The 27,749-nt window shown below is 38.6% G+C and overlaps 1 protein-coding gene across 1 annotated transcript in view; it reads right to left on the bottom strand.

Moving 5' to 3' along the window:
* BRCA2 (breast cancer 2, early onset) overlaps positions 1-27,749 on the bottom strand; it is an 82,817-nt gene that overhangs the window by 17,088 nt on the left and 37,980 nt on the right. The window contains exons 12-23 of the mRNA XM_008579365.1: positions 25,929-25,998; positions 18,078-18,508; positions 17,418-17,599; positions 15,986-16,173; positions 12,467-12,637; positions 11,611-11,965; positions 7,633-7,788; positions 7,385-7,529; positions 5,596-5,717; positions 1,030-1,219; positions 613-776; positions 378-516 (exon numbers count right to left, since the gene is read on the bottom strand). Coding sequence (XP_008577587.1) covers positions 378-516; positions 613-776; positions 1,030-1,219; positions 5,596-5,717; positions 7,385-7,529; positions 7,633-7,788; positions 11,611-11,965; positions 12,467-12,637; positions 15,986-16,173; positions 17,418-17,599; positions 18,078-18,508; positions 25,929-25,998 — 2,313 coding nt within the window. The remainder of the gene's footprint in view (positions 1-377; positions 517-612; positions 777-1,029; positions 1,220-5,595; positions 5,718-7,384; positions 7,530-7,632; positions 7,789-11,610; positions 11,966-12,466; positions 12,638-15,985; positions 16,174-17,417; positions 17,600-18,077; positions 18,509-25,928; positions 25,999-27,749) is intronic.

The raw sequence follows: 27,749 nt of genomic DNA, 5'->3' as shown, positions 1-27,749 counted from the left end.
AAAAAAACCCGGGGGGCGGGGTGTGAGAAGATATAACAACTACAATCCTTTGAAGGTGTTACAACAAGCAAACGGAAAGGACATTGTTGGGTGGGAGGGGGGAGAGGGAGGTTTCGGTGATGGGCTATAATAATCAACCACATTGTATATCGACAAAATAAAAATTAAAAAAAAAAATTACGTAGCACAGAATGGGATGTAAGTTGTTACCTTGAAATAATGTAGAATTCTTTTTCATTAAGAATCAGAGGTTAAATCACTGCTTAGCAAATTTGACAATTGGTAGCTCCAAGTAATCATAAGGAAGACAAATTTTAAAAGACAATGTTTCTCAAAAGAATCGATAAAAAGCTACGATTAAATACATTATGCATTACCTATTTTTTTCACAACAGAAACTACAAATCCTATTAGGTCCACCTCAGAACAAGGTGGCTGAAAGTCGGGATCTAATAATCTGATGAAGTGAAGGGGCTCCCTTGGCTGGTAAACCTGGAATAAGATTTCATCTGAAGCCTACAGAAAACAAAACAAAACAAGTATTCAGTATATGGAGATTCTATAAACTACTAAGAACTTATCAAAATTGAAAAACTAATGAAAGGTTTGTACCGGTAGTTGTTGATATTGAGTTTTTCTTGTTGCTGATAACTGTATGTTAGCTCTTCCAGATTTACTTTTAGGTTTTGATGTTGCAAGATGATAGATTCTGTATCTCTTTCCCTCTGTTAACAGGGAATATAGATCTGATGATGGATGCCAGATACTCAATATAACTGCTTAGAGAAAAATGGAAAAGACACAATAGGAAAAACTAAAAATCAAAATTCTCATGTAAAAAAATACAGATAACAAAAAGAATACAGATAACAATAAAAATTATATCATCACTTTGTAGGCACTAATAGCCCGTTTTGCTCCTCTGCTCACTCTAACTTTATACTTTATCTAGCATTTGTAATCATTTTATTAATAAGATCTTTTTTTAACTTAACAAAACTGATAAAAACAAAGAATATGCATACTGACCTGAATCTTTTTCTTTTTTATCATAGCTTATAATACGCAACTTCCACACAGTTGTAACATCCCTTGATAGACTTTGTTCTGCAGACTCCATGGCCTTCCTGAATTCCAACTGGATCTGTGCTTGTTTCTTATCATTCAACATTTGTCTGTGTTTATTCAAGGCTCTTAACTGCTCTTCACTGAAGTAACCCTGTGACCATTTAAAATATTGGAATAAAGAGCAAACCAAACAAAAAGTCCCGTTTGTAACTGGATCACTTTAAATGGGAATAAAATACAACGGAAATAAGTTCATTTTAAGGGTATGGATTAATGTATTCAGTTTATCACATGATATTCTCAGGTGCCTCAAAATGCTTGCTAATCCTTGTGAAAAATTTCCCTAGGGCAATTATAAATGTGCTCTAATAATCATCACTGTCTACATTATTTTTTTATTTTTCCTTTTTGTCTTTTTTCGTGACCAGCAACGGATCGCAACCCTCAGTGTCGCGCCTGTACCAGACCGGGACCGGCAACTGGATCGCAACCCTCGGCGCTGCCCCCGCACCTCGCTCAGCCAGTGAGCGGCCGGTCTGTATGTGGGATCCGAACCCTCGGCGGGAGCGCCGCCGCGCTTCCAAGCGGCGCACTGTAGCAGTGCGCCACCGGGCCGGCCCATCACTGTCTACATTATAAATGGCTTTCTGAGAAATGGATCTATGTGTGGTAAGTGTATGAATTAATTTAATCCTCAAAATAATTTTATGAGGTAGGTACTATTATCGTTTCCATGTTATAGATGATGAAACTGAGGTGCAGAGAAAATAAATACCTTCCACAGACCATGCAGGTAGAGGCTGGCTTAAGAACCCTCATCTCAGCCCCTGCAGTATAATTTCACCAACTTTTTGGAACTGCGGGTGTAATGTGCCATACGCACTTCGATCTTTGTCTGTGTACTTCTCACCCACTCACTTCAGCAAATTGCTGCCTGCACCTCTTGGGAATCTTATCCAGTGTAACACAGATAAATGAATTAATAAATAAACAAATAAAACAAAATAGGAAATGGAATTTAGAGAGACAACATACTAGACTGCTGTTTCCTTATACATCTTAATGTCCTAATGTTTACTGGGAAGGGAGACTATTAAATCTCTGTACCCTACAAAGGTCTTTCTAAATATGTAGACAGTGTTTAATTTAAACATGAGTTTTTTTTTTAAACCAGTGATTTCGGAATACCTATAACATTCAACATCGTCAGTAAAAAAAAATTTTTTTTAAAAGGGTTATTTTAGAAATTGATGGCTATTTTCCCCTCCAAGAATTATAGTGATAATTTTATCTAAGTCAAATCTCATAGAATCTTATTCACTTAGAGCCTTTGAGATAACCTACTCTTAGGTTTTCCCTTGATAGAAGGTAGGAATGAGTTCCTCAGATAAATCACCTGTCCAGCTACAGAGTGGCAGGGCCAGGTCTAGAACTTCAGTTCTCCAACTCTCATTCTGCCCCCTTATTTCTTTCTTATATTAATATCAGTGCATTCTTTAAAAGGAAACCAGACTAATAAAAATTTTGCTAAATTTTGTGATGAAATTAAAACTATCTTCAAGATGATTCATAGAATGTACAAGCTTCAACAAATGTAATAATATTAGAGAGACAGAGGCAAATAAAATAAGTTTTCAAGAAAGCATAATAATAAAACTTTCACTTATAGACTTGCAACAAGAATACTTACCAGCTTTAAAACTGGACTCACTTTTTACAGGAAGAACCTAAGTTGTAACATTTGAGAACATGGGGAATTCTACTCAGAATAGCACTGCTCGACTCCTGGTCAAGATGGCGGAATAGATGGTCTCCAGCATCACTCTCTCCCCCAAATCAACTAATTTATAACTATAAAAAAGCAATGACGGCCAAGCTGGGGATGCTAGAGCTCAGGGGAAGAGGAGGGGAGACCTACAGAGTGTATGAAGGTGGGAGAAGCCACAATGAGAGAAAGAAAAAACCACTCTGTTTTGAGCCCCAGCCACTTCCAGGCTGGAGCTGCTGAGAGCATGGTACAGGAACTGACAAAAGCCGCAGCTGTGCCCTTCCTATGAAGTTGCTTGGAGGCAGCAAGGGAAGAGGGCCCTGGTGGCCTCCAGGCCAACAAGACCACTAATAGTGTTCCTGTGGACCCGCATAGGAACAAGAAGCCACAACAACTGAAAAAAAGGGAGCCATTCAGAGGCCAGTGAGTCATCGCAAGGGACCCCCACATGGCCTGTCCCATAAGAAGTGTTTACAGCACAGGTGGCAGGGGAGACGGGTCCACCAGGGGAACACTGGGACATAGCAAGGACAGCTGATCTATACCCCAATCAGCAAGGACTACTCAGAGGAGACTGGTCAGGAATACAGAAGTGCATGGGGGGCAGTTTGATGAGAAGACTCAGGCCTAGACCAGAGTTTCTACACAGCCCAGATGCACTGAATCTCTTGAGAGTGGAAGTACCTACAAAGTCAACCATTAAAACCTGTGCTGCACAAAAAGCCTTCCCTAGGGAAGCAGCAGCAATGCAGCAATTAAGCTAAACCACACAGCTCAAGTACTGGTCCCCACAGGAAGTTCCCCCATTTTAGAAGTAGGCAAAGGACAACAAATTAGTTCCAGTTCAGAGTTTAAGTGGTGGGAATAGCAAATAATCCAAAACAGAATTGAAAGAAAAAACAAAGTACCTGCAACCAGAGACAAAGTTTCATATTAACTAGTAAAGGTCCCACTTCCCCAAAGAACCCCTAAAACACCTAGAAAGACTGGAAGTCCCCTGGGCTACCAAGCCAGAAAGGGGGAAGGGCCGGGGGCCTCAGCAATGCCCCCCTGACACCCCCAACCAATCCTGAGGGTGGGGGATGAGAGCCTTGGCCATGGCCCCCCAACACACACAGCCAGCCCAGTGGCGACCACCAAGCCACTGCAGGAAACACCCTGGGCTCTACCAAGCTGGGGCAGTGGGGGGCCGAGGGCTTCAGCCACGTGCCCCCTGACATGTGCAAACAGCCCAGCGACGATCACCAAGCTGCAGCAAGAAGGGCCCTGGGCTCTCCCAAGCTGGGGTGGTGGGGGCCTCAGGACTCGACCACGCCACCCTGACAAGTGCAATCAGCCCAGCAACGACCACCAAGCTGCAACAAGAAGGGCCCTGGGTTCCCAAACTGGGATGGTTGGGGGTGAGGGCTTTTGCCACACCCCCCTGACATCTGTACCCAGCCCAGCAATGACCAAGCCACCACTGGAAGCCCCTCGATCTTCCCTGTGGGAATGTGGGGGGTACCACGGGCTTCAATCCCACCCCTCCCCCTTCCTCCTTCTTCCATCCTATTTCCTTCCCCTTTCGCCAGTTCCCCTCCCTCCCAGCTGCTCCAAGACAACATCCTAGAATGTAAAAAATAATAATAAAATTTTTAAAAAGCACCGCTCATATTACTGATGAAGTATTATTATTATTATTATTATTATTTTTTTTTTTGTCTTTTGTCTTTTTCCGTGTCCGGCAACGGATCGCAACCCTCAGTGTTGCCCCCGTACCGGACCGGGGACCGGCAACGGGATTGCAACCCTCGGTGTTGCTCCCGCGCCTTGCTCAGCCAGTGAGCAGGAACTGGTCTGTATGTGGGATCCGAACCCTCGGGCAGGAGCGCCGCCGCACTTCCCAAGCGGCGCACTTATCCAGTGCGCCACTGGGCCGGCCCCATGAAGTATTATTTTGTAGCACCACTATTTAAGAAAGTTAAAGCTATATTCACAAGATTTATTAAGTCATCAAGTAAATGAAGTTAATCTATAAACAATCCGTAGTTTTCCTAAAGTATTTTCCTCCTCCTCCCTATCCTATAATCCTAGAATTTGCATTAATTATTCTTCAGTTTGGGGGGGCAGCTGGCTGGTATAGGATATTAATTATTTTATCCAGAAGTCTAAAAATTCAGTTTACGAGCTAGCTTATCTTAATATATAAAATGATGTTCTAACAACAGTAACTTACATTTATATGGAACTTTTACATGCATTATCTAATTTGATCTTAAAACAATGTATTTTATACCCATTTTATAGCTGTTTGATTCCCATTTGTTTAGCTCATAAATGGTAGAGCCATGATTCTAAAGCCTATGCTATTCCTAATATGGTTTACTGAAACTTCTGAAACTTTTCTTCCTAAGTACCTGTTAAGATAAAAGATTATGAAAGAGTAGTACCTGAGAAAGAGATGGGAACATGGAAATTAAGACATTATTTTTAAGATAAAACAAGTATCTTCAAAGTACACAACTTCTGCCTGCATTTTAAAGCACATTTATTTAATATATAAAATTCTTGAACTCTCCCACCCTTCACTTGCTATAGAATTGAAAATGTACCACACTGGTTTTGGTATATCACTGAGGACCCCAGAACTGTACACATCCCCTTTGAGAAATGTGGCATTTCGATATATTGCATCCTGTAATGGTCAGAGTTAATAGAGCTTCCCATGTTAAAGGATGAAGATCAAGGCACATTATTTGCCCTCTTACTCTCTCTCTCACCTCAAGGTAACCTGGGTCTGGTGCATTCTTCACTGCTTCATAAAGCTCTGCACCATCTTGCAGAGCATGAACTTGCTGTCTTGTTAATGCACGTGATGGTATATGTTGTTTTGTTGTGTTTTCTAGGGGAAAAAAACATCACTAATTAGCTAAACCACAAATTTAAGAAAAATGAAAATTAGAGAACCAAGCAAAAAACAGACGAAGAAGGGAGATTAAAAAATAAGAATCCATTTATCTGCTAAAAGTTTTCTAAGAAAATTTGAACGGGCCGGCCCGGTGGTGCACTCGGTTGAGTGCGGCGCTTGGGAGCGTGGCGGCACTCCCACCAAGGGTTAGGATCCCATATAGAGACCGGTCTGCTCACTGGTTGAGCGCGGTGCGGGCGCGATACCGAGGGTTGCGATCCCGTTGCCGGTCGCGGTATGGGTGTGACACTGAGGGTTGCGATCCCTCTTTACCGGTCACAAAAAAAGACAAAAAGGAGGGGCCAGCCCGGTGGCGCACTGGATAGGTGCGCCGCTTGGGAAGTGCAGCGGCGCTCCCGCCCGAGGGTTCAGATCCCACATGCAGACCGGTTCCCGCTCACTGGCTGAGCGAGGCGCGGGAGTGACACCGAGGGTTGCGATCCCGTTGCCGGTCCCCGGTCCGGTGCGGGGGCAACACTGAGGGTTGCAATCCGTTGCCGGACACGGAAAAAGACAAAAAAGACAAAAAGGAAAAAAAAAAGAAAAGTTGAAACTGGTGTTCTCATGGTTAAAAAAAAGTCACATGCAAAGTTTCCTAAACTTGTAAAATTAAATATAAGATTTCATGACTTACTTATTCATGAAAAAAGTATGTGCTAATGATAATTTTAAGTAAATATTTAGAAGTCCAATCTTTTGCCGATTTATATAGGACACAGAAGCTAAATAATATGGAAAATAACGAGGAAGTGCAAGAAAACAAAATCTTTCTCAACAAAAAAAGTTACATTAGAAAAAGTAAAAATTATGTTCTTCAAATATAAAAAAGCACTACAATCTTACTATCAAAATTGATGCCACAGGGATAACAAGTCCTACGTCCAGGTACAATAACACATAAAAACAAACAACTACAAAGACAAAAATGCAAAAATTATGTAGATAAGGACATGGATAAAAATGACAAATGGCTTAGGGAAAATAATCTGATAGTTTTCTCCTTTGTTGCTATTCTTCCTCTAATATCAAAAATGCTTTAGAACTAAAGGTTAAAAAGGAGTTTACTTAAGCCTTCTGAAAAGGCTATGGGTATATAATGTTTAATTGCCTGAGAAAATTAAAAATATCTAAAAGCTCAGTGTGTTGAACAAAGCCATGATAATTTGGGTGAGTCCAATGCTTATCTATACATCTGTGTAATATTTTTAAAAAATCAAAAAATTCAGATTCATGGGGCCAGCCCGGTGGCGCACTGCTACAGTGCGCCGCTTGGGAAGCGCGGTGGCGCTCCTGACGAGGGTTCGGATCCCACATATAGACCGGTTCCCGCTCACTGGCTGAGCGAGGTGCGGGTGCAGCACTGAGGGTTGCAATCCCGTTGCCGGTCCCGGTCCGGTACGGGTGCGACACTGAGGGTTGCGATCCGTTGCCGGACACGAAAAAAGACAAAAAAAAAGGAAAAAAAAAAATTCAGATTCAGAGTTGGAAAAATAATCTAATTATTAATCAAAGACAATTAACTCAATTACAAATGAGTTAGAAGCCTCTAAAACTTTGTTTTCATGTAAAAATAAAAATTTGTAATATACAACTCATTTTACCTTCACGCTCTTCAAATTCCGCTTGAAATGTAGTGAACAAGTCTTCTAGTTTCTTTTGTTGGGCCTCTGCATATTTTGCTGCTTCCTTTTCTTCTTCTTTTTCATTGCGAAATACATATAATCCAGATGATGCCTTCTCCATCCACTGTAATAATGTGTTACACAAAAAAAGCATGGTAGGGAGGGAACATTCAAATTAATTGTCTCAAAAGAAAGAAATACACGTAAATTTCAAGAATACATCATACCTGTACAGGGTATACTCTCTGAATAATTACATCAGCACAACCGATATTTCCCCCATCATTAAAAAGCGATGACAAGGGCAGAGGAAAAGGTCTAGGATCAGGAAAGAACCCAAGTTTGGCATACCAGCAGGCGGGCCGAGTACTGTTTGCAGAAATCTGTACAAATTAATGAATAAATCAATTTAGAGGTTAAATATATATTCAACTCTATTACAGATTTCATAAGAGTTTTCATTCTTTTAGAGCTGTTTTAAAAATACTTTTAAAAGTCTCATGAAGATTAGTAAGAAAGTGAGTAATTAAAAGGATTGTACAATAGTGAAAATATTTTCAAAATATAGTACTCAAAAATATTATTTATACTGCAATAAAACCTTAATGTTATTTAAGTATTCCTTTTAGAAAACAGATAACAGGGACTTTGACTTAAACATGACGGTACTGGACAGCTGCCAAAAAAACACTATGAAAAACCATGATGAATTAAAATATAAAAAATCTACAAGGACAGAGAGAACTATAGAGAACAGTAAATAAGATATCACCAAAATTTTGAAAGTTAAAAATTTGTTGGAGCAGTAAATGACAAAGCAGCCTGAGAAGGATTATTGCTAATAATAACAGCAAACATTCATAGAGGACTTACTGGGATGGATGTAACTGGCATGGTGTTAAGTATTTTACACATATTAACATTTAATCTCATAACAACTTATCCCATTTTACAGATGACAAAACTGAAGCAGAAGGGAAATTACATAACCTTCACAAGGTTACTCAGCTCCCAAACTTGTTGTAAGGAGCCAATATGAAACAAAATAATCATAGGAACACACTCAGAAATTAGAGGCAATAGGTACCTTTGAAGATAGGAGCATAATGTAGGGCTGAAAATAGGAAGAGTGGTTGAAATTCTGTATAAAGATAGTTAAGACCTCAGATTTCCTCTCCTATCCCAAGCAGCAAGGTGGCTGTCTTTCCCTCATACTAAAAAAAACCCCAGGAGACTTTCCTTTTTGGATAGGCTGAACCACACATATCCTGACTCTGGGACACTGGACAGAAGCAGCTAGGGTGGGGGTGAGATGCTATATTGAAGAAAAAACTGAAACGAAAAATCTTATGCTGAAAATGAGTCCCCCTATTAGTTTCCTTACTTTGCTCAGCTTTCAGAACAGACACTGATATTTCAGGGTCTCCTAATTAAAAATCCGAATCTCCACCTTATCATGCTATAACCCGACAAGCCCCACTTCACAAAGAGCTTCTAATCAGCTCATTGGTGCCCCTTCTCTTGAAGAGGAAAGAATAGCCAATAATCACCAGCTGAGGAAAATTCTCCAACCTGAGAGACCTAAACAGACAGAAAAATGGTTCTGAGAGGAAAAAAGTGCAGGGAGCAGAAAAAACTAAAATAAAAAATTAATAACTTCAGAAACACGAGAAGATGTATCTGTGAAACAAGAACTGGATGTGACAAGAAACTATTCAAGAAATAATAAAAGTCTCTTGAAAATTGAAAATTATGCCAGTAGACACAAATTCATTTTAAAGATCAGAAGAAAAAATTAAGGGCCGGCCTGGCGGCGCACTCGGTAGAGTGCGGCGCTTGGGAGCGTGACAGCGCTCCCACCGAGGATTCGGATCCCATATAGAGACCAGTCCGCTCACTGGTTGAGCACGGTGCGGGCGCGACACCGAGGGTTGCGATCCCATTGCTGGTCACGGTATGGGCGCGACACCGAGGGTTGTGATCCCGTTACCGGTCACGAAAAAAAGACAAAAAGGAAAAAAAAAAAAAGAAGAAAAAATTAAGAACTATCCTAAAAAGTCAGGGAGAAAGAAAACAAAATAGAAAACAGGACACAAGATGAGAAAACTAGAGAACCAATCTAGGAGGTCTAGTGTTCAAATAAGAGGACTTCCAGAAAAAAGAAGAGAAAAAATGGAAGGAAATTATCAAAAAAACACTTCAAGAATATTTCCCAGAATTCAATGAAGGACATGTATTTTCAGACTGAGTGCCACTGGGTACCCAGGACAATAATTAAAAAGACCAAAGTACCCCACTATGAAATTTCAGAATACTGGAAACAAAACAATCTTAAAAAACTTCTTAAAAACAGACCACATAATGAAGGACTGAGAATAAAAATAGCACCAAACTTAGCAGGAGTTATACCAGAAGCAAGAAGATAAAAGAAATATCTTCAAAATTCTTAAGGAATTACTTAAACACAGAATTCTATATTTAGCCAATAAGATCTCAAAAAACTGCCTGTTCCCTTTCTCAGTAAACCTCTGAGAGTTGTGTGCCCTCAGAACTAGGAAGTCTAGAAAGATGACATGAAATCTAGGAAGTAGAGGGTTGGCGGGTTAGTGTGCAGTGTTATAACACCAAGGTCAAGGGTTCAGATCCTTGTGCAGGCCAGCTGTGCCCCATCACCCCCCCCCAAAAGAAAGAAACAAAGGAAATAGGGCTTCTAACACAAAAAAGAAGTGAGAAGAATTCCCAGACTGATAGTTGTGCAGCATATATAAAAAATAACCACTTTAGAATGCAGCAGACGTAAGGAAAGGTCCAGAGGGTCTCCAAGAAAAAGAAGTGAAAACAATATAGATATTTTAACATATTGGGGAGGATTTTTATGGCTCCTGTGTTGGGAATGAGTCAGTGATAGGATACAGAAAATTAAGAAAAACAAAAAAGACAATAACTCCAGGGAAAGAAGTAAGTTGTAAGGAAATGTGATCATAGTATATTATGTGCTAAGCTGTGAAAAAAATTTTCAGTCATTAGAATGTAAACACTAAATACAGACTTCACTAAAAATTATGCTTTATTAGTATAAGGGAGACGGGTCAGGAGACGTATGCAGCAGTGTTAGTGTTGGAGCTAAATCCTCACCTCCCACAGCAGGAAGTTAACAGTACTTGTTTAAATTGAAGGGGAAAAGAAGACACAGCAGTTAAAAACAAAAGGAATAGCCAAAGGGAGCTCAAAGGTTGCCTCTGGGGAGCGTAAATGGGGGTGAGGAGGGTATACTAGGGACTGCTTTTTTTTGGTTATAAACCCTTTATCACTTGAGTTTCCAAATTACACACATGAATTAATTTGATAAAAACAAAACTAACAAACAAGAAAATGAAAGCCATTGCAACTTTGATATTCTAAGCAACAAAAGCCTGTCTCTGCTTGATGAAATGTTTTCAGTAAAGAGCAGCCCAATCATGGAGTTCATGACAAAATATCTCTTTACCTCAAAAATGTTTAATTTATAAAATGGTCTCCTGAATTAGGGAGATCCAGAATATAAAAGAAGTAAATTCTCCAGTTTCTGAATGTGAAATTTCTGATGCGATACTGCAGACCACTTGATATGACAAAGTCCTGTTATATAGTTTAAAATCTATATAGAGGGCCGAGCCCGTGGCGCACTCGGGAGAGTGCGGCACTGGGAGCACAGCAGTGCTCCTGCCGCGGGTTCGGATCCTATATAGGGATGGCTGGCGCTCACTGGCTGAGCGCAGTGCGGCCGGTCTCAAAAAAAAAAAAATCTACATAGAGATGAAATGTATATTATTATATATTCTACAAGCATTGAAATCTAAGTCTCTAATCACACTGGAAGAGAGATCTGATCAAGTAATCAGGGTGGAAGCAAAGCTAGAGGACAAGATGGTAGCAAGGGCTATAAGTACCAAAATTGAATACTGTATCTGATGCAAATTTACTCTTGCTCTTTCATTGGAACTGCATTATTTTAGGCATTATTTTAGTTCAAGAAATATCTCTGGCTCTCCCAAAAACAACACAAAAATTTAACTGTCTGAAGAATCTGCCTCTTACACTAAGATTATCAGTACATTTTCAAGAAATGTAGCCTCCTTAATAACATAACTCAATTTAAAATTTCTCTAGAATTTAACAGAATCAGTGAATGAATTTTACCAAGAGTGCGCATTAATTTAATTTACCTTTAACATAAGAGATTCTGGGGCTTCAAGAGGTGTACAGGCATCAGGAGAGCCCACCAGTTCTGCTCCGTGAGTAATAATCTTCTGACCCACAGTCAATCTACCGTTTTTTAAGAGAGCTAAGAGTGGAGGATCTAACTGGGCCTTAACAGCATACCATCCATCTGTAAGTTCAATAGTGGTCACTGTTTTGGTATCCACACTACTAGTTTTACTGCTAGAAGTTTCACACGTATTTGTGCTTGCTAAAATTATGTCAGAAACACAGAGAACAAGTGTTTTTGCAGGTGTGTCATCCCTTTCCATTATCTTTTTTAAAGCTGATCTTCTGTTTCTATCAATTTCCATATCATATCTAAAAATGAAAAGAAAAATGCATATTTTAGGAATTGTGATTCTTCAATTTCATTAGAAAAGTCACTGAATAATAGAGAAAAGTTAAATAAATTTATTGAATACTGAGACAGAAGAGAATTAAAAATTCTGTTGCTAGCAATACATCAAGTTTTATATTGTTAAAATATGAACACTACAAGCAAAAATATGCAAACATGCTTTATTAGCAATCCCTGCATAGTGGATCAAATTAGTAATTCATATTCTTCTCACATGCCAAGAGGTTGAGGAAGGAGTGGCAGAAGAGGGGAGCAAGAGGTGTAAGAACGAGAGGTCTCTCCTAAGTGGGGCCTGGGGGATGACAAGGGAACAGCTCTACACAACATGGACAGTAGTGTGGGATGGCAACTGTCACTGACAACCAGCTCCTGCACCATCTTTGACATGGAAGTCATAGATGGCCCAGAAGACTGAACCATACCACAGTATGTGATTACCTAATGTAATGCTATAAACTTGCCTGTATTTTAGTTGAAGAAGCACTGTTTCTGGGCTTAGACATCTATTAGCAAATTCCTTAGGAAAGGCAAATTCCATAGCTGCAAGTTTCCATATAATCCATCTATAGTGATTATAGACCCAAACTCTAGAAATAAGCTTTGGATCCACACCTGGGGTGTCACACAGAGCCCTGAACAAATAAAGGAAGAAGTAATATAATTTTAGAAAATTATTTAACATGTATCAAAGTATCATCCTAATCAAAACTCCACTTAAGGTAAAGGTCAATACAACTGTATTAGTCCATTTCTGTTGCTTATAACAAAATACATGGAACCGGGTGATTTAAAAAGCAAGAAATTCATTGCTTACAGTTTCTGAGGCTGGGAGGTTCAAGGTCCAGGGAACACATCCGGTGAAAGCTTTCTTCAGTGGAGACTTAAGTGTCAGCAGGGCATCACATTGTGAAATGGTGGCACACAGAGAGCAGAGACTAACCTCCTCATGTGCTCTCCTTTTAAAGCCCTCAAAACCATGCCCCTGACCACCATTGTTAATCCATTTACTATGGCATGGTCCTACAACCTAATCACCTCTTCAAGGCCCCACCTTTCAATTATTATAATAGGATTTCACACCCTCAACAGTCACAGTGGGGATTTAAGCTTCAATGAGGTTGCCGGGGTCATCCAATCTACAGCAACAACTATTTCAACTCATATATATTTGTTCCTGGAAAGTGAGATCCTTAATTTAAAATAATCTTATTTTAGATTATTTTTCTTATTAAAGAATTTGTTTTTAGAAATTATACCTGAGAACTCCCTTTCCTAGTCTTGGTGCTCTCCTTGATATCGTCTCCTCTCTTCTCAAATCTCTAACTCTTTCTCATTCTCACTCTTAGCACTACGATAACAGAATTAATCAGAAGAGAACTGCCATGAGCTTCCACCCTCACGTCTACCCACCCATGGCACATATATCCCTACACATTACCTTTTCCTGCCATTTCTACACTAGCTTCCCCCTGCTTGTTGCCTAATCAAGGCCACTGATCTAGGAAATGCCTCCTCTTCCTCCTGCAGCATCAATTGTTTCCCTCTCTACTGGACAATTTCCATCAGCATAAAAAGCAGTTTTTTTCCACCTTAAATCAAACAAGGTAGCCAAAACTAACATCTTCTTATCCTACTTCCTCCCCAGCTACTGCCCCTTTCTCTGCTTTTCTTTTTGGCAATTCCTGAATCAACTGTACTCTCTGTCTCCAGCTCCTTTTCTTCAACTGCCCTTTAATTACATTCTCATCAGGCTTTCACCTCACCAATCTTACTGAGGTATTTTTATTAAGGTTAGTAATGACCTCTACTGTGCTAAATCTAATGATCAATTCTCAGTCCTCATCTTACTTTTTACCTATTTGCAGCAACTGCCATAGCCTGTCATTCTCCATTCCCTGAAACTTTAACTTCAATTGGCACGCAACATAACACATGCTTCTGCATTTATCTCCAACTTTCTGGTTGGTCTTTCTCAATCTCTTTTTCATGGCTTTAAATTCCATCTATATGCTAATAACTCTCTCATTGGCTTCTTTGGCCTATACTTGACCTGTGAACTCCTGCATATCCAACTGCCTACCTAACATCTCCACTTGGATGTCTACTATCACATCTCAAGCTTACAAAGTCCAAAACTGAACTCTCAATTTCCTTCCCATCTCTGGTCTTCTCTCCTCTGGTAGAGTTACATGCTAACTCTATCCTTCCAGCTCCTAAGGCCAACATCTTTGGAGCCATTCTTAAGTCTCCTCTTTTCTCACACTCCACATCCAATCCTTGAACAAATCCTGATGGTGCCATCATCAAAACACACCCAGAATCCAACTGTTTTTCACCAACTCCACTGCTACCTCCCTGGAGCAAGCAACCGTCTCTCACCTGGATTACTGCAACAGCTTCCTAAGTGGTCTCTCTGCTTCCATCCCTGTCCCTCCCTATAGGCCAATCTCAACAAGTAACCAGAGTTATTTTTTCAAAAATAAGTCATATAGGTCACCCTCTGCTTTAAGCATTCTAATGGTTCACTCACAGTAAAAATTGTTAGACTAAAAGCCAAGGCTCTTATGAAGGTCTATGAGGTCCTACCTTCCAACTTCATCTACTCCTCCTCCTTTCTGCCCACTCTACTCCAGCCAAACCAACTTCCTTCCTGTTCTTCAAATGCTTTAAGCATACTCTCTGCTGAGGGCCTGGGACGCTCTCCATGGATAGTGCTATACTCACTCCCTTTACCTCCTTCAGGTCATTTATCAGATGTCACCAATTCTCTGAAGCCTTCCTAACCACGTACTTTATTTAAAAATTATACTTCTCACCCAACTTTCTCTACCACCTTTCTAGCTTTATTTATTTATCTCAATCTTTTAACGTGCTATACAAATTTACTATTTTTAAAATTTTTCTGTGTCTTCTACCCCCTCTAGAATGTATATCATAGTACTTATCTCAATCTTTTAACATGCTATACAAATTTACTATTTTTAAAATTTTTCTGTGTCTTCTACCCCCTCTAGAATGTATAACTCATCAGGGGAGGAAGTTTTTTGTTAGTACCTGGCACATAGTAGGTGCTTAATAAATATTTGTTGAATGATCAAACAACCAGTAAGAGCTTCAACACTCTAACTTTATGGACTCTGTCCACTGATTACATGGTATCTCTCTCAACCTCAACATCATGCAGTCTATTTAGTACAAGAAAATAACACAATTGTTTTACCATACTTTCCCTACTAGAATCTTTTGCAGATTTTCTTATGTAAGACATGGGCAAGAAGCAAATAACATTCCTCTTTAAAAGTACTCCAAAAAAGTTAAAATTTCAGGAAAAAATGTTTTACCACTTTTCCCAAAACTATAAATTTTGGAAAGATGTACAGAGATTTTTAAAAATAAGGACACTGGAGAAAGAATTCCCATCTCCAGCTGTTGGCATAAGGTAATACATCCCTGATAGCAAAAATTTCTAAATTATGTTTATGTAAACATTACAATCAAAAGAGGTTACACAGTTTCTCAGTTGTTGATGTTTTAGGGCACTGGGATTTTCTAGTTATTTGGTATTACTGATATTTAAGCATTTTTCTTTTAAACTTTGTTTTATATTTTATATTTATTAAAATACACAATAAAAGAATATGACGTAACTCTGTGTGTGTGTGTGTGTGTGTGTGTGTGTGTGTTTGTGGAGTCTACCATAAGGTCAATTAAAATTTAACGTTTCTTATTATATTTTATATTGAAAATGACTAAGAAAAATGTCGCAATTTAACAAAACCCAACTCATTAAATTCATTTTTGAAAAGATTTCAACGCAATGCCCACCGAACCACAACGCACTCAAAATGACTCAATGTATAAAACTTTGACTGCTAGCCAACATTTTAGTTCATGAGACATAGGAAAGAGAAGAAGGAATTGTGAAGAAGAGACGGAGAGTGGAATACATAAAAGTTAACAAGAAATTTATTTTTATGTACCTATAAAATTCTTCTTTTCCAGCCTTTCCATCATTGGAGGGTATGAGCCATCCACCATCAGCCAACTGTATTCCCTTTCCAACCAATAAACATTTCTTACCAAAATAATCCTGAGTGTGAAACTGAAAAGATTCTGCATTTTTGCTGTTGATTTTTACACAATGTTTAGAAATGCCATACATATATAGCTGCACAAAATAAACAATAGAAAAATTTAATAATGGATTAGAAATAAAATCAAAGTGAAGGTTTCATAGAATAAAAACAATTGCAACGAACCAAAATGAATTTACAAAAATTTTCCATTTAAACACTAAAATACTCACTATAAAAATTTTAACTCATTTACTAGAAGCTAAAAATGTTAATGTACTATAAATGAGCCATACACTCAAGAGTCTGCTACACCTTTTTCCCCTGTGTATATGCCTCCTGCTAAATCTACCATAGGAAGACATTGTGAGGATTAAAAAAATATTGTAATGTTTTATAAAATCTCTCAATGTTCAAAAATTTAGAAGGGAAAAAACAGGGAATAGTGTAAGTATTTTAGGGAATGACCTCAGGGGGTCAGATTTCTACACAAGCCTGGCCTACTTACTGTCAAGGTGCTTACTTCCACCCCAGTGTGCCTGATCCAAAGTATCTTTTGATTGCTTTGAAACTGTGGCTCTTCCATCTTGCTAGTTAAGAGAGTTTGCAGCAGTTACTTAACATTCTCCAGCACTCTCGTTTGCAAAATGATGTACAAAATAATGGTGCCTTTCTTTCAGCGTGGTTGTGATGATTAACTGAGATATAATCAATGCATGTAAAGTGCTTAGAAGAGTGCCTAGCACATAGAAATGCTCAATATATCTTAGCTATTAATATTGCCAATATTATTTTCACCTTTCCATTGCCTAAAATTCTACCTAGATAGTAGTGGCTTAACAGGACTCCTCTTTTAAAAATGTAAGTAGCTCTTAGAACGTTCAGGGCTTTCAGTTATTCGTATTTTAATTTCAATGAGACTACTTTCTCTAACACCTAGCTGAGAGCACTTACAGTGACAAAGTGGCTTAACAGGACTCCTCTTTTAAAAATGTAAGTAGCTCTTAGAACGTTCAGGGCTTTCAGTTATTCATATTTTAATTTCAATGAGACTACTTTCTCTAACACCTAGCTGAGAGCACTTACAGTGACAAAATGAGTCAGATTTGAAGGGGGAAGAGAAACAGTAATTCTGAAGCACAGATCACTTTGGTAAGATAAGGCCTCGCAGAGGAGAGGGAGGCTGCCACTGTAGGCTGACCAGGAAGCATGAGGATTCTATTCATCCATTCCTGCAGTATTTGTTCATTCTTTAAACAAAACAATTTGCAGATACTACTTAATAAAACAAAATTACACTTTACTATAAAAGCTTTTAGTATCGTAGACAAAAGCATACCTGTTTATGAGAACACGCAGAGGGAACTTGGCCTGCTACTGCTGCTTTCAGAGAGATTCTAGGCAGAGTCGATGTTTTCGCAAGATAGAGACTACCTGGCTGCGGAAAGACACGTTGCCTTTGTTTCTTTTTAATTCGCATATCCTGTATATCTCTGGCATTCTGAAGACTTGTAATTAAATCTGTTGAAAAATAAATAATTGGCAAAAAAATAAGGGGTTGCCCTGCTTTATAACATTATATATATCAATTTGCAGCAATTTTACATGTAGGGAAAAAGGGGGCTGGGCCCCTCCCCCTTTTAAATCTTCATGGATGAAAAAAGTTTCAACTTGTAAAGTTGTATAAAGAATAGAAATTTATTTTTATCTCAATTTTGGGAGAAAATTAGTAACATGATAAAAATATATATTCCAGTAATAGCAGTCCTAGGTTGTGTGTCTAATAGTTTTAACAAGAAAGTCCACAAGTAGTTATCTTTGAAAGAAAATATTAGAATAATTTAAACCTAATCTTTGGATTTAGAAGATATAAAGCATTAAAAAAGGTTTTGAAATTACTAATCACCACACAAAAGGAGAAAACCCTCAGGACATTATTTCATAAGGGAAGGATCTGACCAAAAGGCAAAAATGTGTCACACAAATTGTTGTACAATACCTAAAGGTTCTTCTTCACACTTAGTGAAAATTATACTTGCTGCTTGATTGTTGTTGTTTTTGTTAAAATGATGACTCTCATTGTCATTAATATTATTTTCACTATCATCAGTGCCATGTTTATCTATGTTTTTTTGTTTTTGTTTGTTTTGCTTCAAATTAACATTCCTGCTAACATACTGTTCATCTCCATGAAAATGTGATTTAGTTTTAAAAGGTGGAACAAAGACTTTGGTCGGTTTGCCTGTCGTTATTGAATGTTTCATTTTTTCACATGTAGCAGGAACTTTATAACATGGGTGCCTTGAAACTGATAAATTGCTTGAAGATTTTTCCATAGACAGGTGTTCATAAAAATGAGATCTGGACAGAAATTCTTGACCAGGCACAGTAAAATTTGGATTCCATATTTCTTGCTGTTCCTTAGCTGTGCTACAATGGGGAGAAAATATTTACATTGATTATTTACCAGTAAATGTACACATATGAATGTTTGAGAATATGACTTTTTTGCAGGCCCTCAATCGCTACCTGGCAATCCTATTCTGTAACTGTTTTGGGTTCATCATGGTTGCCATGCCAAAATAAGGCCCGCACTTTTGAAGGCCATCACTGTTTCTCACACACACATTCCCAGCCTTTGACTTTCCAACCTGCTTCACAGAAGAGAAGAGGGTCTATCGAACATGGACTCTCAGTGTATGTCCCTCCAATTCCATCACAGTACTTCTTACTTACCTCCTTTACCAGGGAAATATCTACCCATCCTCCTCTCTATGGCTCACATCTTCACCTGAACTCGGACCCATCTAATAACAGTCTTTCAATCTATTCCACTTCTCTCCCTTCTCTCCTCCATCTGTTCATAACTTTTTAGTGCCCCCTTCAATTTATCCCCAAACCCTGTCCCTTCTTAAAACCCTTTTCTCAGCTTTATCTCCATTTCAAGCTAATATTCGTTGTTACCTACCCTCCCCAGTCAACGTTCTAGAACAGGTAATCTAGACTAGATATATTCACTTCCTCAACTTCCACTCAGTGAACTCTCATTTCTCCCACTACTCTACAGAAATTGTTCTAAATAAAGGTGCTCATGACCTCTTAAATGCATGCACTGCTTCTTGTGTAAACTTGTCCTCCTCTACCTTCCTGACAGCTGTGACAGTTGACTTTTTCCTTAAAATTCTCACCACCACTGTTGCTCTAACCATTTCTTCTGTTTCTTTTACTGGTTTTCCCTCTTCCTAATTCCTAAAAACACTCATGTCTTCAGGGTTGGGTTTCTTCCCCAGACACTTTCCCTGGCTGATGTTATTTCCATTGCTTAAATTACCATTCATCTAACAATAAAAATATCCTTTATTCTCATGCCTGACTTTCCCCCTAGGTTTTGTTCCATCATTTTAAACTGCACATAGCATTAGACATCTGTACCTTGATGTTCCACACTCATCTCAAACTTAATATGTTCAAAATTAAATTCACTGCCTTCCCCAGAATACACACTATTACTAATACTTGATATCTTGTTGAAAACCCGACTTCCTTTTACCAAATCCTGAACACCTGGAACTTGAAGTTAACCTAGAACTCATTTAGTTATCAAATAGTTAATGAATTCCTACTGTGTGCCAGGAACTGTTTCGCTGGTGCATACAGTGATGACCACATCAAAATTATAGTTTGTACATTCTAGTGGAGACAAACAGACAAGCAAACAAATATGTTAACTGGCCTAGACACAAGTGTGCCTGGAGCAGAGACAGCAAGGGAGAAGTCAGAAAGTAAGACTGGAAAGGTAGCAAACGGGCCAGATGATGGAGAATCTGAAAACCATGGTAAGGGCTTGTATTCTGAGATAAAAGCCATGAAATAATTCTGAGTAAAGAAATGACATAATCTGCCTTACGTTTAAAAAGATACCCTAACTTCTTTGTTGAGAATTCACTAGGTATGGGAGTGGGGGTAGAACTAGTAGCAGGGAGGGGCCAGCCTGGTGGCGCACTGCTACAGTGCGCCACTTGGGAAGTGTGGTGGCGCTCCCGCTGAGGGTTCGGATCCCACATACAGACCGGCCGCTCACTGGCTGAGCGAGGTGCGGATGCAACACCGAGGGTTGCGATCCTGTTGCCGGTCCCGGCCCGGTGCGGGCACGACACTGAGGGTTGCGATCCATTGCCGGTCACGAAAGGGGACAAAAAGGGAAAAAAAAGAACTAGTAGCAGGGAGACCAGTCCCATTGAAATAATCCTGTCAGTTTCTGGAGGCTTGAACCAGAGTGTCAAGAGTGGGAGTGGTGAGAAGTGACTGGATCTTGAATATATTTTGAAAGCAGAGCTGTTAGACTTTTACAGGAAAACAGATTAAGGTAAGGGACATAAGCTTTGGAAATATTAAGTTTGAGATGCCTATAAGTCATCCAAATACAAATGTCAATCAGGCAGCTGGATGAATGACTATGTTGTTTAGGAAAGAGATCTGTCTGGGCTAAAAATAATTTAGGAGCCATCAGCAAATAGATGGTATATAAAGACTGGATGGGATCACTAGAGAGGAAGGGTAGGAACAGAAGAGGTCTGGAGCTAAACCCTGGGTGACTCTAACATTTAGTGGTAGGGGGAGAACCAGCAAGGGAGACTGAGAAAGAACAGCCAGAAGGACAGGAGGACAGATAAGAGTGATGTCCTGGAAGACAGAGTAAATAAAGTGTTAAGAAAGCAGGCGCAGTTGTGTCAATGCTGCTCACAGGTTAATGTGAGGATGGACAGCTGACAAGATACGGTAATGTGTAGGGACTTGGCAATCTTGATAAAAGCTGGTGGGTAGTGATAAAAGACTGACTGGAGTGGGCTCAGGAAAGCATGAGAAGAGATGAAGTAGAGCAATCAGCAGAGACAATTCTAATGAGCTGGACCTTAAGGGGAACAAGGAAATGGATTGCTGGGATTAGAGTGGTCAAGAAAGACTTTTTGAGAAAAGAGAGTTACGGCAACTGCTTACACTACTGGGAATAATCCAGTAGAGAGAAAAAAATTAACGATGCAAGAGAGGGGACAAATGCTGGATTGATTTCTTTGAATAGGTGATCTAGATGAGATATAGTATACAAGAATGAAGAAACCTTCTGTTCTAAAACTTCTTTTCATTAATCTTCTTTTATTCCTTTGTTTTTAAATACTAAGAATACTGTAAAAATGAGTTTGCTTTGCAGGCTATGCTCAAGATGTTTATTTGAATATAAGTGGAGATAATTTGCCACTCTCAATCACCACCTGGCCAAATCTATTTGAATTTATCTGGCACTCATTCCCTACTCTCTACTCTACCACCTCTGCTAGGTTGAGACCTTTACATTCGTATTAATCTCCTTGCATCAGTTTTGCTTCGGTCTATTTGTAAAACACAAATCTGGTTATTTTGTTTCTCTTAGAAACTTCCAAAGACAACCCATCACTAATCTAGATTTGGACTTATCTGAAATGACATACAGAAGGCTTCCTATTTGGTCCTAACCTCCCCATTTCTTTTTGTTCCCTCCCAGTCTTGCCAACTCCCCTAACTACACCCACAAAACCCCAAGATGAAATTCGATGTACCAATCATTCATTCACACCTAAACTCTCAGCTACATATATAAATATCTTTTCATACTGTTTATAAATTACAATTTTGATTTCTTAGAAAAATTTTTTTTCTCCTTGAATAGTGCTTAAGTTTTCATTAGTTTTTGATTATTTTATTTTTACTTTTGCTGATGTCTGATAATCTTTGGATACCTGTTCATATTTAAGAGTGGGGAACCAAAAAAAAAAAAAAAAGCTGTTTGGAAGCTCTTGGTGCAAAGATGGGACTTGCTGATTGTAAGCTACACTGTAGATTGATTAACTGTGGAAATTTCAAATTGTGAAAACTTAGCTGTCATGGGCCGGCCCGGTGGCACACTGCTACAGTGCGCCGCTTGGGAGCGTGGTGGCTCTCCCGCCGAGGGTTCGGATCCCACAAACAGACCGGCCGCTCACTGGCTGAGCGAGGTGCGGGCGCAACACCGATGGTTGCGATCCCGTTGCCGGTCCTGGTCCGGTACAGGTGCGACACTGAGGGTTGCGATCCGTCGCCGGTCACGAAAAAAGACAAAAAAAGGAAAAAAAAAAACCAAAAAACTTAGCTGTCTACCTTCTAGAAGCTGAGTGCGGGAAATCCTCAACATTCAGTATGCATACATTAACTTATCCCCGTTTTCAGTATATTACCTTTAACTGTGCCTAGTGTGTTCACCAGTAAACACCCTATTGTATCCTCTTTGTAGGAGAATAAATCTCTAGTCTTTTGTTAGAGTGGGCAAGAGGTGGTTGCCCAGTTTCAAGGAGGGAAAGAGTGGATTTGATTGCTTCTTAAACATATTTTCAACTTATCGTGTATTTCTATTCTGGCTCCCTCTTCCTTCATCACCCAATTCTGAAGACACATGGAATCACCATTTCCTGAGCTTTTGAGACTTTACTGTGAAATGGTTGGTCCCCAGTACCAGCTTTTTTTTTGGTGGCTGGCTGGTATGGGATCCAAACCCGTGACCTTGGTGTTATGAGACAGAAGGTGCTCAGTTTCCAAGGGTCTGGGTTTTCAGCTACTCTCTTGGGTCTCACACTACTCTCCTAGGACTCAAACTCCACCCGAGTCCAAAGCTATGGTGGCCTGTGGCCCCTATTTTTGATACCAGCAAGTAGAGACTGAGACTACAGGGGGCAGATTTAGATAATCTCACTGAGCATGCTCAGTAAAAAGGAGTTTATGCCTTAAATTGCCTTCCACTGGAGGAAATAGAGAGCACCTAGAATATTCTGGGTATATTTGATGCATGTGATGGAATTTAACCAAGCATGCTCTGAAAGAGACCAACTGAGCATGTGCAGGATTAGGTTACATAAGTGGGAACCACCCTCTTAGTTGAATATTCATTAGATAGCATGAAAATGTATCAGACAGCAAAACTATAAAAGCTGAATTCCAATTGAAGGCGGGTTGTCGCTCACTTTCCCTGGAGCCCAGCCACACTTTGCTGGCAAGGTGTATATGCTTTACTTTTGCATCAAACCTACTTTTAATGGGCAGCTGTTCACTCTCTAGAGCCAGCCTACACTTTGTACTAATCTTTAAGTGTGTGTTTCTTACTTTTGTGTTAAACTTGTGGAGTGGGACCTGCTCAGTCTCTGGAGCTAGCCTGCACTTCCCTTGTGAAGTCTGTACTTCTTATCCTTTATATTAAACCTCTTCTCACTTCCTACTGTAACTCTGTTCTTGAATTCTTTCCTGTGGTGGAGTCAAGAACCTGGTAAGAGAATGGGGTGGGTTGAGGCCAGTTATCGGGCCTCCCAAGACCCTCTCCTCCAGTATCAATAACACCATGCTCTAACCAACTGAGCAACTGGCCAGCTGCCTCCCACGCCCCCAGCTTTGAATGTTTTCTCTTGCATACTTTGAAAAATTCAGTTACTGTGATCTCTCTTACTCTCCCAGTCTTTGTGTGTGTGTAAGCTCCTTCACTGTTGTTTTGGTAAAATTTTGGGTGGCAATGAAAGTAGATGAGTATGTTCAACTCTTCGTCTTTACCAAGAAGTTCTTAATACATTAAAACACTCAGATACTGCTTTAACTTTATCTTGTAGGCAAACTCTCCCAGGGCTCTATTTTTCTGTTCCAAAGTGTAGTCAAGCTGCTTTTCTAGACTTAGCAACAGCTATGATTCTGGGATCTCCCTTTGGTTATCATCCTTAGGACTCCCTTTGCTTCTCTCCTATGCTGAATTCTTGTTTCTTAAGTCCCATATCTTCCTCCTTCCTGACTTATGCACTTGTTTTGGGTTAGCTTCCTGAGAAGACCACACAAGAGATAAATCTTTTGGTACTTTGCACCCAAAAAATGTCTTTCCTCACACTTAATTGATATTTTGGTTGTTGCTAGGATTCTAGGTTGGAAATCATTTTCTCTCAGAATCTTGAAGGCATTGCTCTGTATTATACATTTTAGGATCTATAATCTTCTAGCCTCCACTGTTAAAAACATTCATACCATTATCACTCAAAACTATTTGAAATCTGATCCCCGCCCCCCAAGAATTTAAGGTTCTTTTCTGTCCCTAGTATTCTAAAATTTTACAAGGATGGGCCTTAAAGTGGGTCATTTTTATTCATGTGTTCACTCAGTAGGCCCTTTTGTTTTTCTGATGGCTGGGGCTGGCTGGTACCGGGATCTGAATCCCTTGACCTTGGTGTTATAACACTGCTCTAACCAACTGAGCTAACCAGCCAGTCCCTTCAGAGGGCCCTTTTAATCAAGAAAAGTCGTGTCCTTCAGTACTGGTAAGATGTCTTAAATTATTTTTTTTTAATTTCTCTTTCTTCATTTCTCTCTGTTCCTTCTTTCTCAGGCTCTATTTTCAGATGTTAGATCCACAGGACTGACTTTCTTAATTATCGTTTCATTCCTTTTTTCATTTCTTTTTCATTTTGTTTTATACTGTGGAAACTTTCATGACTTTCATCTTCTATTATGTCTACTGAGTTAATTTATTTGTGCCATCATATTTTTAATTTCTAAGAGCTCTTTTTATAACAACTTGTTATTTTAAGGCTGTAACATCTTTCTTATAACTGAGAAAATTGCTAAGTTTTTTTGAAGTTTTCTTCTTGCACAGTCTATATCATCTAAGTTCCCCTTTTTATTGCTCTGGTTTTGCTCCTTTGGTTACTATCTTTCACAGTGGCTTTCTTCCAATGCCTAGTGGTCCTTGATTACCTGTTCCTATTTAAAAGTGAAGCACTAAGTAGCTGGCTGGAAGCTCTGTGTGCTGGCAGGGCGTGTCAATTGCTTGCTTCACTGTCTGATGACTGGCTATGCTGTTTCAGTTCAGTTCCTCAACTGTTAGTATTTTTAGGTCTTTTTTAATGGGTTGGTCATATTCTCCAGAAAAAAAAATCTTCCAATCTCCTGCCTAAAGGGGCTGGCTGCCAGCATTTGGGAGCCAAGTGTGGGAAGGCAGCTAGGGAGTCTCACTGCTTGATATACAGGTTTTTACTTAATCTGTTTTCAGTACCCTTACTCCAACTGTGCCTGGTATCCCCCTCCCCCCAACCTACCCCCAATTTAGAATCCTCCTAATTCATCTTTTCCAAAGAATAAATTTTTGGTTTTCTGGGGGAAGAGGGATAGCTGCCTATCTGCAGTAAGGTCCAGAATACAGATGCTTCTTAAACAGAATTTCAGCTATCTACCTACTTTCTATCTCACCTTCAGAAGTACATGGTGCTACCAATTTGAGTCTGTCTTAGATTCTTTAGGAGAAATTGGGGAGCTTCTCTCCTTGCTGCAATGTCAGGTTTCAGCTTTCTCAGGCTTGCTAACTCATTCATGTTTTTTGCTTCCACACTTTTGTTTTGGTTTGTTTCTTGTGATCACTGTCTTTGGGAATTAGTAATTTCAGTAAGGTTAAAAGAGGTAAGGAAGATAAAAGGAAATTTTCAATATCTGCCATCTTTTTGTAAATTGGTTTTGAGCAATTTCATAATCCCTCTCAACTTCAGTACTTCATCCATGAAATTGGAATACAATCTGTTTTTGTCTACTTTACAAAGCTGTCATGAAACTAAATATTTAAATAATGATATGAACAGCAATATAAAATACTACTAAAGTACATATTTTTTTCATCCTGACACAGGCTTTCGAAAAGGGAAATGTTAACTTCTTTACTTCATTTTAGTGCCATCATTTTAAGAAATACCGATTTAAAAAAAAAAACAACACACTTTTCCTACGCTATATTGGTAGAATTTTAAACAATTTAAACATATCTTACCAAAAGGGTCCACAGGTAATTGGCTCTAAAGAAATGTGATGCATAAATAATCTTCTATCTTTTATTGTGCCTTAAAAACAAAAAAAAATTAAAATTACATATTAGTGAAAATCTAACAGAAGATTTTATTTCCTATTTCTGTTTATTACACGTTTTTGTAAATATTTACACAAAAATTTGAGAATTATAGACTTTAAAATTCTCAATGCATATGATGAATGCTTGGTAAATGATAGCTAACAAAAGAAATGCTTGATTCGCAAATTGATAATCACTAAATACCAATTAATTCACAGTACAAACATACAAATCAGTATAAATTTAGCCAGTTGATATTAAAAATCACAACACAAAGATGTTAGCTAATTGCTAATGAAAATATCAAATTTAACATTTAGTTTTATGAAGGCTTAGAAGATAAGCTTTGGATATTCATTCCTAGTCTATATATTGTACCTATCAAACCTTCAATATATAAGTCCATTAGTTGGGGACTGGCTGAATGACTAGGATACAATGATACAGCCACACGATTAAGTACTATATATTCATTAAAAAAAATGAAGATCTCTATACACTCATTAAGGGGTGATTTCCACATAAATTCTTAAGTGAAAAACAACAACCAGCAAACAAGATGCAAAATAGTGTATATTATCTCTTTTGAGTAAGAAAGAAAGGTAATGAGAACATATATACACATACCTTGCTTATTTTTACAAAAAGAAATCACAAATGGATAAACCAAAAACTATTAAAAATGGTTACCTACAGTAACAAGAGCAAGAGGTGGGGAAAGTGGTAAATAGTATGAAGGAGACAAGGATGGAATCAAGACTTCTCCAAGGATACCTTTCTATAGTTTGATGCATGAACTATGTAAATGTTTTATTTTTTCAAATATAAAATTAAATAAGAAAAAGCAAATCCTAAAATTAAAAACCAATAGAAACAAATAAGTCTGACCTAATTATCAAATTGGTAATCACATGCAGAAGAATTATTTTGAATGAATTTGAACATAGTACCTTTGACTACACATCCTTAATGATATATATTCTAAGGAAAAAAACTGCAAAAAATTCTTAAATTTCCCTTAGTAGTTTCATTGTTAGTAGTTAATATTGATATTGAAAATTTAAACCTATTATGCATACACTGTAGGACAGTGATTCTCAAAGGAGGATCTGTGGGACCCTGGGAGGGGGGGGAACACACAACCCTTTTAGGGGATCGCAGTGGTCAAAACTGTCTTAATAATAATACTAGGATGCTATATATGTCTTTTTAGCTGTGTTGACATCTGTGCTGCTGGTGTATTCTGCTGCATACTTTAGTGCGATGATTGTCTCAAGAAAATGCACATATATGGTTCAGTTGTGAGCTGCGCTAGCCATTTTTTTTAATGGATACCATTTTTACTTGTAATAACCAACAAACTATAGTTATTCAGACTTTGTTATTCAGCAGGCTTTTTTTACTGAATGAAATGAGCTTGTCATTACAAGGAAAACAAATAATATTTGTTGCCAGTGGTAAAATTCAAGCTTTCAAATGAAACTCAGAATTTTGGGAAGCATGTATCTGGCTCTGTAAGCTTGACAGCCTTCCAATACTCAGACTTTTCAGATTAGATCAGTGATGACATGGACAAAAGTGACTGTTTAATATTGTGTAATAAAATTATCAGTTTTTGGAAGAACTGCATAACTCAGCCAACTAATATTTCCCAAATGATCAATCCACAATGTACAAATATTAAAATTTATCAATTTTAATTTCTGACATAAATATCAATAGATATAATCCACATAAACAAAT

The sequence above is a fragment of the Galeopterus variegatus genome, unplaced genomic scaffold, assembly GCF_000696425.1.
Source record: "Galeopterus variegatus unplaced genomic scaffold, G_variegatus-3.0.2 Scaffold1866, whole genome shotgun sequence".
Taxonomy (NCBI): Eukaryota; Metazoa; Chordata; class Mammalia; order Dermoptera; family Cynocephalidae; genus Galeopterus; species Galeopterus variegatus.
This window is presented reverse-complemented; position numbering and strand designations above follow the sequence as displayed.